Source organism: Heloderma suspectum, chromosome 11, assembly GCF_057233095.1.
Source record: "Heloderma suspectum isolate Gila_16-S chromosome 11, 16-S_ref, whole genome shotgun sequence".
In the NCBI taxonomy this organism is placed as follows: Eukaryota; Metazoa; Chordata; class Lepidosauria; order Squamata; family Helodermatidae; genus Heloderma; species Heloderma suspectum.
The window spans coordinates 818,499-832,115 of NC_139468.1; the positions used below are offsets into that span (position 1 = coordinate 818,499).

General features: G+C 51.5%; 1 protein-coding gene across 10 annotated transcripts in view; it reads right to left on the reverse strand.

Annotated features, from left to right (window-relative positions):
- Nucleotides 1–326: 326 nt before the first annotated feature.
- Nucleotides 327–13,617, reverse strand: part of WDR72 (WD repeat domain 72) — a 215,406-nt gene continuing 202,115 nt past the window's right edge. The window contains exons 21-24 of one of the 10 annotated variants that reach the window (XR_014785270.1): nt 12,166–12,405; nt 7,913–11,012; nt 4,148–4,332; nt 332–2,232 (exon numbers count right to left, since the gene is read on the reverse strand). Coding sequence is in view for 4 of the 10 variants with exons in the window: in XM_084816462.1 (XP_084672588.1) it covers nt 10,986–11,012; nt 12,166–12,405 (267 nt within the window). In the remaining 6 variants the exon portion in view is untranslated. Of the gene's footprint in view, nt 4,333–7,912; nt 11,013–12,165; nt 12,406–13,617 lie in introns of those variants that run through there. The other 9 variants (XR_014785267.1, XR_014785268.1, XR_014785272.1 and 6 more) reach the window with 9 other exon arrangements.

The window sequence follows — 13,617 nt, forward strand, 5'->3', positions numbered from 1 at the left end:
CCGGGGCCACCTGCAGCTGGACATCCGGCCGCTAGGCAGCCTGCGGCGGGGGGGGGGGGGGGAAACAGCGTACACAAATGGCGGCAGCTATGGCGGCTGCCATTTGCGTTCCCTTTTTTTCACTGTTTTAGCCTACGTAAATATTTATGTAAGCTATTACAGTGGAAAAAAAGGGGAACGCAACTAGCACTCACTACGCCATTTGCGTTCCCCCTTTTTCCCTGCCGTTTTAGCCTACGTAAATATTTACGTAGGCTAAAACAGCAAAAAAAAGGGAACGCAAATGGCGGCCGCCATAGCCGCCACCATTTGTGTACGCTGTTGTTGTTTTTTTAGCTTGCTGTGATAGGCTATGTAAATACTTACATAGCCTATCACGGCCTCCGCAGGGATGCAAATGGCGTCCCTGTGTTAGCCATGATAGGCTACGTAATTATTTACGTAGCCTATCACAGCTATGATGAGGAAGCGAATGGCGGCCGCAGTGCGGCCGCCATTCGCAAGTCAGCGCAGAAGGCAGCAGGACAGTGCTCCGTTTCGCGCGCCTTTCGTGGGGCGGGGGCTTCGTTCCGCCACGGATTTCGGGGGGCCAAATGCACTGGCATTCAGCCTCACCGAGATCCGTGGTGGAGTTCTCTGACATCCCTAGGGGGAAGACCAACTTCACTCCTGTCACCATTTTGGAGTGATGGGTAGGCATGTACCTCTCATGCCTTGGGTGAGTGAGAACCATCGTGATAGTCTCAGGCTGGCGTGGAAATGAAGGAGCACAGATCATCCACATTTTGCCTACCGAGGGAAGGACAGACACAGCAGAACCCCTAAATACAAAACAGCCACTGAAGTGTTGCGCCTCATCCTCACGGGCCTGCAAGCTGCGCATTAACATATAATGACATAAAAAGGGCGTGGTGGAGTCTGTTGGAGAAGCCCGCAGTAAATTACGAGTGTATCGCAGCAGAAGCTAATTTGAAGCTGCAGTGCTGTGCAGTTGCGACGGAATGAAGGGTGAAAGTGGTGCCATGTAGACAGGGCCCTGGTCCCGGGGGGGGGGGGGGGGATGACGGTGCCCACCAACCTTGTCAATGCCTTTCGTTTTCTGCGCAATGCAGTGCATGTGTCATGTAAGTACTCCCCAGGGTGCAGGGTGCGGCCACTGTATGTGTTGGTGCATTGAGTGTGCCCCATTGAAAGGGGCAGTAACAGCAACGGGGCCCTCCCACACCCCTACTTTAGAGAACTGGTAGAGAAGCACCTGGGAGCACTGTTCATGCTCCAGGTGATGTTTGGTAACTGGAGTGCAGAAGAAAGTACCGTCTATGCCATCATGTTGTGTAACTACCCAGCCCTTGTAGTGGGGAACATCGCAATCCTATGCCTGTCTACTCAGAAGTAAGCCCAGCTGTGCTCAATGGGCCACCTTCTCCTATAAGTGGCATCATGTCTTCTTCACACATCCCCCTGAGCATTTCAGAGCAACGAGAAGAGGGAGGATCACCAGTTGCTGCCCCAGTCTCTGAGTCTTGATCAACCCCTCCCTGCCACAAAGGTGACAGTCTGCAAGATATACATTCTCCTCCCTCACACATGGTGGGCTCAGCCAGACTCTCTGTCTGCATGTCCTCTCCTCCTTGCCCTCCTCCTCCTCCCAGTGGTGGCAGCTCTTGACCAGCGCTGCAGGAGGGGTCGTGGAAGGAGGACGGATGTGCTGCGGAGGCAACCGCCTCCACAGTAAGCAGAGGCACCACGCCGTGGGAAGGACACAATGTGGTTCGAAATGTTTATTGTTGTCAGTAAAATGCTTGTTACAAAATGAACTGTCTCCAAGTTCTGCTCTCAGGGGACAAGTTCTGTCTGTCAGGGGGAAATTTCTGAGGCTTAGGGTATGGGGTGTGGGTGCCTTCTCTGCCCTGTGGCAGCTTCAATGGGTGTCACCCACAACTTTTCCCACAAGGGCCTGCAGCAGGAGGCACCGCTTATCCAAGGAAGATACCGCTTCTCGGTGCCTGCGCACATGAAGGACATCCTCCATCATACGCCCCATGAATCGGTGGAAGGAGTCGGCATCCTGATCCATCCTATGCAGCAGGCGGGCGGTCTCCATTGAGGCATGGCGGAGGACACGTTCCGTGTCCAGATGGGTATTCCTGTTGGGCCTCCCGGTTCTTGCAATGGCGAGCCTAGTTGCTGGAGAAAGGGTGGCCTTGTGATTGAGGGTGGTCCCGTCAGCAACTGCAGAAGGAGAAAGCAGTCTGGGTGCAAATCCAAGGGCAAGGCATACAGGGGGTGTATACCTTCACCCTCTCACAGTAGGGCCAGTCGAGCACATCCTTGTACGGTGTGCCACTGTAAGGTGAGGAAATGTTATGCTAGTTTACTCAGAATTAAGTGCTCTTGTTTAAAATCAGTTAAAAGCACTCATCCGGAATTGGAATTGATCAAATATAGGAAGAAGGCAGGCGCCTCCCCAAGACCTAGAGGGACGGTCTGGCCAAACTATTAGGATGTGTTTCATTCGTTCTTTTTTGGAGAAAGGGGTGCTTTCTCATGTGTGCCCATGATTTCTTGCTGGTTTATTTTACAGATGCTCCCTAACTTTTAAAGAGGGGGAGGAGAAATGTTGGTGTGCTGCTTCTACAGATATTTCAAGGAGTTGTTATGAGATAAATGTATCATAGAGGGAGAAGGGATGGAAATATGAAAAGATCATAGCAGCAGATAAAACACAGCTGGGAAACAGAGTAGTGCTTGGTGAACTGTGTCTGCCCAAGCCTACTCTGTATTTCTAATCATTACTATTGCAATATGAAGGGGCAGGATTGCGGCTTGAGATCGATAGGCATATGGTCAAGGAACACCTAATTACTTTGAATGAGTTCCAGTCTCCAGGGCCAGATGAACTGCATCCTAGAGTAATATAGGAACTGGCAGAAGAACTCTCAGAACCGCTGTCTATTCTCTTTGAGAAATCATGGAGGACGGGGGAAGTGCCAGATGACTGGAGGAGGGCTAACGTTGTCCCTATCTTCAAAAAGGGTAAAAAGGAGGAACCTGGGAACTACAGACCAGTCAGTCTGACATCAATCCCTGGGGAAATTCTGGAGCAGATGACAAAGCAATCCATCTGGAAGCCAACATGGATTTGTCAAAAACAAGTCCTGCCGGACGAATCTGATCTCATTTTTTGATCAAGTCACCTCCCTTGTGAACTGTGGGAATGCTGTGGACATCATATCCCTCGACTTCGGCAAAGCTTTCGACAAAGTGCCCCATGATACCCTGATGAGCAAACTAGCTCAAAGTGGGCTGGATGAAACAACGATCCGGTGGATCCACAGTTGGCTACAGAATCGGACTCAAAGAGTGCTTCTCAATGGGGCCTTCTCAAACTGGGGAGAGGCAACGAGTGGGGTACCGCAGGGCTCAGTCCTGGGCCCAGTGCTCTTCAACATTGTTATGAATGACTTGGAGGAGGAGGCTACCCACCCCTAAAAACACAACAAAATCCCCCAGAAATTAAAACAAAAACAAAAACAAAACAATTAAAAATCCCCTTAAAAATAATGCCAGGCAGGAGTCCACAGTAGTGATAGTGGTGGCAGCAGCGGTGCAGCAGCAGCAGGCACGCCTCTTCCCCAATGGTGGCAGCTTCTCCTGCAGGCCCTGGGGGTTTAAAACCCCCTTTAAAAGGGGGTTGGACAAATTCCTGGAGGAGAAGGCGATCCATGGCTACTAGTCCTGATGGCTGGGTGCTACCTCCAGTACCAGAGGCAGGATGCCTATGTGCACCAGTTGCTGGGGAACATGGGCGGGAAGGAGCTGTTGCACTCCTGTCCTGCTTGTGGTTTTCCTGTGGGCAGTTGGTTGGCCACTGTGTGAACGGAATGCTGGACTAGATGGGCCCTTGGTCTGATCCAGCATGCTCTTCTTATGTTCTCATGATCTTCCAGTCTGGGAGAGCACACTACCCCTCTAGGCAATTGGTTCCATTGTCAAACTACAATTCCCATGTTGCCTGTCTGTGTGCACAGCTGAGTCCACACTCATCCACAAAGAAGTGTTGCATTCTGCAATGTGAGAATGACTGAAACTCTTTGGGTTTCGTCCTGTTTCATGTGTTGAGTAGCAGCTGCCAAGGCCAGCTTACCAAAGCAGGGATCAAGCCCCAGCAGGCCACAGGGAGTCAGTTGTCACAAGGCAGGGCTTGTCAGCAAGAGCAGTTGTGGTTCCAAATAACACTTGTCGTCTTTCTGGCATTATCTTCCATGGTTCAAATATTTATTCCTCTCATATTTCCTCCAGAGCCATGCCTGCCACTGCCATTAGGGTGTGCTGGTCATGTATTTATGGAGAGGGAACCAAAGTCAGTCATCAACTACAAGCCCCACCCCAAACATTTTTGCTAGGAAGCTAGCTGGGCTCTCAAGTCATTGGGCAAGGACTGCGTTGTTATGTGTCTTGTAATGTTGCCTGCTTTACTGTTAGTAGACGTTTTTGTGTTCAGAAATGGTAATTAACACAGCGGACCTTGTGCCACCTTGATCTGAGATGGGCAATTTCCATCCCCCCCACCCCTGCCCCAGCTTGACCCTTCTCTCCAGTCAAGCCATGCGCTGTGCCTCTTCCACTCCTCACAGGGTCTCCCTGGACCACTCGAGCTCTCGATGGGTTTGCATTGCCCTTGCAAGCCTTGAACACTCACTCTGCACAGGGCAGACCAAGGCCAGGGTTTGGAAGAGGGGCAGAATGTCGGAGTGGGGAAGGGTCTCAACAATCAACATCATATTGATGACACCGCACCCCAAACCTCCTGATGATAGCCCCCAGCGCCTTCACATAGACGTTAAATAGCATCGGGGAGAGGATGGAACCCTGTGGCACCCCACAAGTGAGTGGCCACGGGTCTGTAACTTCCTCTCCCAGTGCTACCCTCTGGTACCTGCCGGAGAGGAAGGACCGGAACCACCGTAATACGGTGTCTCCAATGCCCAACCCCTCCAGGCGGTCCAGGAGGATACCGTGGTCAGCGGTATCAAAAGCCGCTGAGAGGTCGAGGAGAACAAGGAAGGAGCATTCACCCCTATCCAGAGCCCTCCTCATATCATCAACCAAGGCGACCAAGGCCGTTTCTGTCCCATGCCCAAGCCTGAAGCCCGACTGAAATGGGTCTAGACAATCAGTTTCTTCCAAGTGTGCCTTCAACTGCACCGCCACCACCCGCTCAATCACCTTGCCCAAAAATGGCAGATTTGAGACTGGGCGAAAGTTGTTCAGAACTTGAGGATCCAAGGAGGGCTTCTTTAAGAGCGGTCTTATCACTGCCTCCTTGAGGGCTGATGGCATCACTCCCTCCTCAAGGGAGGCGTTCACCACCGCCTTGATCCCCTCACCCAGTCTCTCTCTGCAGCTCATAATGAGCCAAGATGGGCAAGGATCAAGTAAGCAGGTGGTTGGCCTTACAGATGAAAGCACCTTGTCCACTTCATCAGGAGGAAGAAGCTGGAACCGATCCCACAAAACCGGTTTGCCACAGGCCACCTCTTGCTCACTAACTGTATCCACAGTGTGCAGAGTAACACACCTAATCTGATCAATTTTATCTGCAAAGTGCCTTGCCAAAGCCTCACAGGAGGCCTTAGAATGCTCCAGTGGTTCCGGAGCCACAGGACCGACCAGGCTCCGGACCACTTGGAACAGCCTCCTGGGGCAGCACTCTGCAGACGCGATGGAGGCAGCATAATATTCCTTTTTTGCTGCCTTCACCGCCACGTGATAGGCCGAAGATACAGCTCTAGCCCGTGTCTGATCGTTTTTGGAGCGAGACTTCCGCCACCAGCGCTCTAGCCGTCTCACTTCCTGTTTCAGAGCTCGTAACCGCGGACTGAACCATGGTGCAGTCCGAGCCCTGTTCAGGGGGAGAGGGCATTTCGGAGCCACCTGACCTAATGCCCCAGTGATTGCGGCATTCCAGCCACCCACCAGGGTCTCGACCGAGTGGCCGTTGGCATGCCCCAGAGAATCCCCAAGCGCGTTCAGGAATCCATTTGGATCCGTAAGACGCCTGGGGCGGACCATTTTAATGGGTCCTCCACCCCTGCGGAGGGGTTGTGGAACCGAGAAGTCCAACATCACCAGATAGTGATCTGACCATGACAAGGGGGTGGTGGATATACCCCCGACTTCCAGATCACTCCCCACTTCTCCAGAAATAAACACAAGGTCTAGTGCATGACCGGCTACATGGGTGGGCCCAGTTAGAATATGGTGCAGCTCCCAGGAGGCCATGGTCTCCATGAAGTCCCGAGGTGCTCCTGTGAGGATGGCCTCCGAATGTACGTTGAAGTCCCCCAACACCAGTAAGTTAGGGGACTGTACACGCACATCAGAGACCACCTCAAGCACCTCGGCCAGGGAGTCAGTCGTGCAGCGGGGTGGACGGTACACGAGCAGAATCCCCAGACTGCCCTTCGGGCCCAACCTCCAGTACATGCACTCAACAACCTTGGTCTCCCGGAGAGGGGGTCTGGTGAAGACCAAGGACTCTCGGTAGATAACAGCCACTCCCCCGCCCCGATCCCCAGCCCTCGGCTGCTGTGCATACGAAAATCCAGCTGGACACATGGCTGCAAGGGTTGGAGCAGCAGCCTCGGCCAGCCAGGTCTCCGTAATACATGCCAGGTCTGCACCCTCATCCAGGATCATGTCATGGAGGGAGGTTTTCTGGGTAACAGACCTGGCATTGCAGAGCAGCAAACGAAGGCCAGAAGATGGGGTCACGCCTCCCCCAGCCATCCTTTGGCTCTGGACAGGCCCGGAGCAGGGGACAGATACTACACATCTCTCCCTTGTTCCCCTTCCCTGGCATGGCCTGCCCCTAGCGCTCCGCCAGCGCCTGCCGCCCAGCCTCGGGATGTTCTGGCCCCCAACACTCCCCCCACTGCCTCCATCAGGTGGACACATGCCCCCTCGCTCCCGCCTATCAGGCAGGCTACCCACCCCTAAAAACACAACAAACCCCCCCAGAAACAACAACAAAAAACAATTAAAAAAAATTAAAAATCCCCTTAAAAATGCCAGGCAGGAGTCCACAGGGAGGCCTGGTGGTGGTGGCGGCGGCGGCAGGCCCAGCAGCAGCAGGCCCACCTCTTCCCTGGTGGTGGTGGCCTCTCCTGCAGGCCCTGGCTCTCCCAGGCCACCTCAGCCAGCCGGCTTATGTAGCCCCTCCAGGGAGGGCAGGTGGAGCAGCACAGCTGGCTCGGTACCTGGGGGCCTGGTCCTGCAGGGACTGGCGGTCTGCCAGGCAGAAGTCTGCAGGGAAGGCCTGGTGGTGGTGGTGGCGGCGGCGGCAGCAGGCCCAGCAGCAGCAGGCCCGCCTCTTCCCCGGTGGTGGTGGTGGCCTCTCCTGCAGGCCCTTTTCTCTCTGCAGCCTCCTCCTCCTGCCATTTTGTCATGATCAAAGCAGGTGGTCGCCAGGTAGCTCAAGAACAGAGTCCCCAGGCATTGCCAACCCAATGTGGAGCCCGCTGGGGGTTGGAGGAGGGCCCAGATCCCCCCATCCCGCATTGTGCACCAAATCAAGCCTGGACTCACTGGATCAATGAGGCAGGTTTCTGCTCACGAGCCCCTCTGCCATCTGGAACCCTAGGGGCTGGCACAGCCCGGTGGCGCTCCGGCTGCATCAGCAGGGGCATTTTCCAGCTGCCAGTACATGTGAGGTTTGTTTCCTGAAATCATTACTTGATGCCTTCTCTAATTTCTAGCCTACCTTCCCGCTATGTCTTAAGGCCCAGGGCAGATTATAGTGCTAACAAAATACACACAGACATGAGCTATTTTAAACAACTGAAAAAAGGGGAGAAAATAGTAGCATGCAAAATAACTTATGATCAACAGAGCACCATCAAATCCTCACTCAGCTGTGAAGTTCACTGTGTGATCTTGGGCTCCTCGTGGTCGCTCAGCCCCACTGCCTCGCACGGTGGATCTGTGGATGAGGGCAGGGGCTCTGTGAGCTCCTCCTGAGCCCCTGGGAGGAAGGGAGGCACAAGCACATAAGTAATCGTAACAGAATTCAAGCAGAAGCCAGGGAAAATCATTCTAGTCGGAATGTCAGAGTTGTGCCTCTAACTCACAGTTGTCTCATCCTCCAGACATGACCCCTGGTGCTGAGAGGGACCCATTTATTATTATTTATTTATTATTTATTTATTACATTTATATCCTGCCTTTCCTCCAAGGAGCCCACAGTGGCTTACCTGGTCGCCCTCTTCTCCATTTTATCCTCACAACAACCCTGTGAGGTAGGTTAGGCTGGGAGTCAGTGAGGGCCACAAGGCAGGCTGGAGGGCGTTTTGCGCCAGCTGGAGCTCATGGTTTTCAAGGGCAGCCCTGTGCTGGGGCACTGATGGGGCAGAGCAGAGAGGAGCGGCTGTTGCAGGCCTCTCGGCAGCTTGAGCATGTAGTGCTTGGCGCCTCCTAACCCTAACCCCTCCCCAATCTCCTTTCTCATAAACAGCGGCTAGATTCACCTCCCAGCCATCTTGGTGGAGTGTGCATGGCCATTGTGCTTTAGCTTTGCTGACATTTCCTGATTTCCCTGCTTGCACCAATTGTTCCGTAACAGAGTTATTGCATCATGCTGCTAATTGCTTCTCCACCTTCTCTTCCACCTGGACTTTCTTTCTTTCTTTTTGTTTTTGCTGTGGGTTTTGCAGGAATTTATGGAGTCTGCAGAGAATGCATGTCGGTGTGTGTTTATTTTATTTTTTCCCCAGATGACAATGACTGAAGGTCTCATTAAACAAAGGAGCCCACGCCATCTATGTCGCCCTAGCTCTTGCCTGGAAAATCATTCAGCCCTCTATGAAAGTGCGTCGGCGCTCTCTCACTCGCTCACTCTCTCCAAATATTATCCAAATTCAGTTTCTGAATGTTTATTTCTCTCTGACCTGTTCTCTTGAAATATTTTCTTGCTTCAAGGGGGACCCATAACAGTTGCTGTAAGTAGGGACGTGTCCCTGCGGTGCAGATGCTGGGAAGCTGTAGCTGAACTTTTGTAAACGCATCTCGCAGCTGAACTATCACTACAAGAGCATTGCCCAGTGTGTGTGTGTGTGTGTGTGTGTGTGTGAATGTGCAAACATCCACACCTTCAAATGATCGGCAGTCGCTCTGGTATGCAACTGCTCTTGCTCGAAGCTGTGTCATGTAGGAAAATCGCTTTGTGGCTGTGACCGTTCCCACCTCTCCTGAGGACTCTGTAATGTTAGGCTACTGAAATACATTCAAGAGAACAAACAGTGTCCTCAAATATTCACACGCGTGATGCAAGCATTTTGGCTACTTGGGAAGAAGAGACAAAATGTCTGTGCAGAAATATGATTAACTTCCAGACAGCAACTGCTTGCACCGCCTCTTCACAGCATCAGCTGCATTCTGAGCTTTCAGGAGTAGGCTCATAATAGACATTATGGGATGGCTCTCTGATGTAGGCCATTGAACATTTAGGACCAAGCACTTTTGACAGCTAGCACAATCTGTCTCTTATGCTACCACCACCTCTCTCTCCTTGGATGCATTTCATGTGATCAAAACACAGGTGAAGCCCGCAACATTTTATCTCTGTATTTTATATTACTGTAATGTTTCCCATGGATATATAGATGGTAGACTGGAAATGTCGGTCTTTCTTGACATACCCTCCAAGAGCTGAAAAGGGGAGGGGGGGTGTTTTCCCTGGACTCCTGCCTCCCCACCTGTCACCTCCAGCCAGCCTGGCCACCTCCTTTTCCTGTCTCTGCAGAAAACAAAAAGAGACAAGACAGCCAAGAAGTAGCAATTGTGCCCTGCACAGGAGACAAATTGGGATTCCCAGTTAGTCACAGATGTTTAATTTAATTACAATTAATGAATTACAGTTTACCCTAAGGGGAAATTGGCTTTCTTTGCCAAAGAGGTGTTTAGTGAAGAGCATTCAAATTCATGACCTAGACCTCAGATTAACAGGCTGTCCATTAAGAATGCATGAGTAGCTTTAAAGGCTGCATTTATCTGTTATGGTCCTTTTAATCACTTGTAATGTCTTAAGAAGACCATCAAATGGTAAAATACTATAAATTAAGATTCCAAGCTTACCATGCCTGTTAAAGGGGTGTTTTCCCCACTGACAAGGATCAAAGAGAGAGCCGCCCCGTAACATCAACACAATTCATGTATGTGTAGAGGAACTGGGAAGCCCCTGCCAAACTGGCTTCCCTCCCAGGGCATCTTCAAGCAGTAAAAGGCACATGGCACAAAAATAATAATCACACACATAACCACAATAGCTGAGATCCTCAAGGACCGGCACTGTACAAGAATTGCATTAAGACGCATACATGCTGCTTGCAGACTCATTCTCTAAAGCGTGTGTAGCCTCAGTCCTAAATTAAGAGGCTTTCTGTGTGCAAAATGTGTAGCATTTGAACCAGAGAAGGGCAACCTCTTCTGGGGGGGGGGACGGGACAGGGTGTGTGCTCTAACTGGGAAAGTGGGCGGCTTAGGATGGAAATGGCCTCTGTGAGGCGACTTTGGGGGCCCCCTACACGATTTAAAAGCAGATTGGATGCCATGCTCAAGAGAACCACTATGCTTAATAAGCCATGTATACAACTGTAGAAAATTGTACTAGAAAACTGTCATGGCCCTATAACATGTTATCATACTTACTTAATTAGAAGGTCAAAGAGACTCTCACCAGCTGCATGCAATGGCACTCGATGGTGGGGGAAGGATGGTGGCTCAGGGATACAGCCAAATCCTGGCATCTCCAGAGCGGGCTGGGGAAGACGCCACTTTGAAACTGTGGAGAGCCATTGCTGCCAGTGAGTGCAGTCGGCAATATCGATCCAGATGGACAAATAGTGGGATGAATAAGACAGCTGCTTCCTCTGGGAGCTGAGGAGGGCTCAGGCAAGCATGCCTTTCCAGGCATTTCTCAAGTTGCATCACCCTCCACTCAAGAGGTTAAGTTCCTAAAGATGAGGGAGAGAAAGCAGAGACTTTTAAGTGACATCCCCAGATCTCCCCTGTAGGGACCAGACAGAGTGAGTGGGAAGGGTGCCATGTGCTATCTCCAGTAGCAGGGGCAGCGAGCCTCTGTACCCCAGTGGCTGGGAACACGAGTGGGAGGGGGCTGTTGCCCTTGTGTCCTTCTTGTGGGCTTCCCACTGGGGCATCTGGCCGGCCACAGTGATCAGAATGCTGGACGAGATGGACCCTTGGCCTGATCCAGCATCAGGGCTCTTCTGAGGTTCTTTAGGAAAGAAATGAGGGACTGCTGGAGCATCTGCATTCTTTTCATCAAGCCTTGGGACCCCACTTTGGGCACTTGCTCTCTGCAATGATGTCTGATGAGCGAGAGGTGCACACATTGTCTCCAGACCCACATGGGCTTAATTCTCTATGGTCACAATTACAAAACTGCATGTTTTCAAGCAGACATTTAATAAAATTAAAAGAGAGCTTCAGCTATTGGGCACTATAGAAATGTAATAAATAAAATTACCGTGTGGTTGGTGGGAACTTCCTGCAAAAGCTCTACAGATTGCTGTTTCCGCTCCCTTGTCTCCCTTGGGGCAGTTGGATGCCATCTAAGAGGATTCCGTGGACTAACCACACACTGCCCCAGATTTTGGAAAGAGATTCTTCCATGCAATGGGGGGGGGAGCAGACTCCAGGCAGAACTGAATACCTAGCAACTTCACAGAGCCAGTGTGGTGTAGTGGTTAGAGTGTTGGACTGGAGCTGGGGAGACGCAGGTCCTAGTCCCCACTCAGCCCTGAAGCTCACTGCGTCTCTTTGGGATGGCTACCAATCTGGAGGGCTTTAAAAGGGGGTTGGACAAATTCCTGTAGGGGAAGGCTACAGTATCCATGGCTACTCATCCTGATGGCTATGTGCTACCTCCAGGATCAGAGGCAGCATGCCTGTCTACACCAGCGGCTGGGGAGCCCAGGCAGGAGGGTGCTGTTGTGCTCGTGTCTTGCTTGGGGGTTCCTGGTCAACAGCTGGTTGGCCACTGTGTGAACAGAACGCTGGGCTAGATGGACCCTTGGTCTGATCCACCATCGGGGCTCTTATGTTTTATGTTCTTATGGACAGTCACTGACTCTCAGCCTAACCTACCTTACAGAGTTGTTGTGAGGATAAAATGAAGAGGAGGAGAATCATGTAAGCTGCCTTGGGTTCCTTGCAAGAGGAAAAAAGCCAGAATATAAATGTCGTCGTCGTCTCCTTCTCCTTCAAAGACGAGTCATGGCAGGTTTGGTGGAAGAAGTGCTTTTGAACACTCACAAAGCGTCGTGTAAATGCTGAGCTTTCGGCTTTGTTGACCAACTCATTGCTGTTCTGGTGGCATGTCTTCTTCTGCTCAAGCAGCAATCACAAAAAAATAAGATATGAAATATTCTGTGACAGCTGTGGGCTGCAGTGAGTGGGAGATTCTCCCCACCTGCTTGATGCAACCTGGACGTTTCCCACCCTCTCCGATGGTGAAAGCATGCTTTTGCTTCTCCTGGGTGGAAACCAAGTTGCCTGGTGAAAGTGGTGACCCTTCTCCTCGGCCTCTGAGTATTTACATCTCTGTGGTCTCGGGGCCAGTGTAAGCATTTAGAAACCTTCATTCTCTCCGGTTGTGCCTACCTCCAGCCAAGGAACTTAAAACTTGTAAGTCACAAAGTATCCCTGAGGTAAATTTTATTGACACGACTCTTGCAGCAAGCCATGTCTTGTCAACGAGATACAGGGGGAAACAATCCCTTGTCCAAAGAAGCGGCCGCTGTCCCGGGAAGGGGCTCTCTGGCTTTCGCTCTTGTTGCTGAGGCACTTCCTGATGTAGCCATGTTTGTCCTTCACTGAAACGTTGGAATCCCTCACCCTGCCATCCACAGCTATAAAGCCACAGGTTCCAGGGGTGTGTGACGTTTAATCGTTAGAATTGCCCCTCACACACACACACCTATTCTTGGAACCTTTGCCCTGATGTGCATATTTTGGGTACATCCCCGCGAACAAGAGTCTGTTGTTTTTTTCAGCACTGAGAATAGTTTCAAAAATGATGTTGACAGATAAAATGGCAGCTGGCCAGCCAGCCAGCCAGGTTCCAGTCTGCCCTCTGGTCTGTTAGCAGAGCGGCTTTCCGATCAGACACTCAATAAATGCACATTTGCTGAGAAAGCCTAAAATGCAACGTGGGTACCGCCCTCACCTTTTATATGTGGGGCTGTGGGGCTTGGCCTGATTCCTGTGTGTGGCATCCACTTGGATTCAGGGAGGAGGCAGCCTGAGGTCTGCAAGGGGCAGAAAGAGTCCATGGACACCAGTGCCAGGCGTGGAGGGATCATGACCTTCACCCCATTGATCTCCCCTCTCTAATTTCCACCATATGCTAAGACCTGTTCTTCCAACCTGCTGGTGTACATTAGATCAGAAATCCATAACAGGGCCCTGTTCATCCAAGCACAGGAAGAAACTAAATTAAATAGTAAAAAACAATCTGAGGCCACAGTTGGAGACAATTCATCATGATCCTGACTGTCACCCAGGCAGGACAACCAAGAGGGCTTCAGACAACAGGCC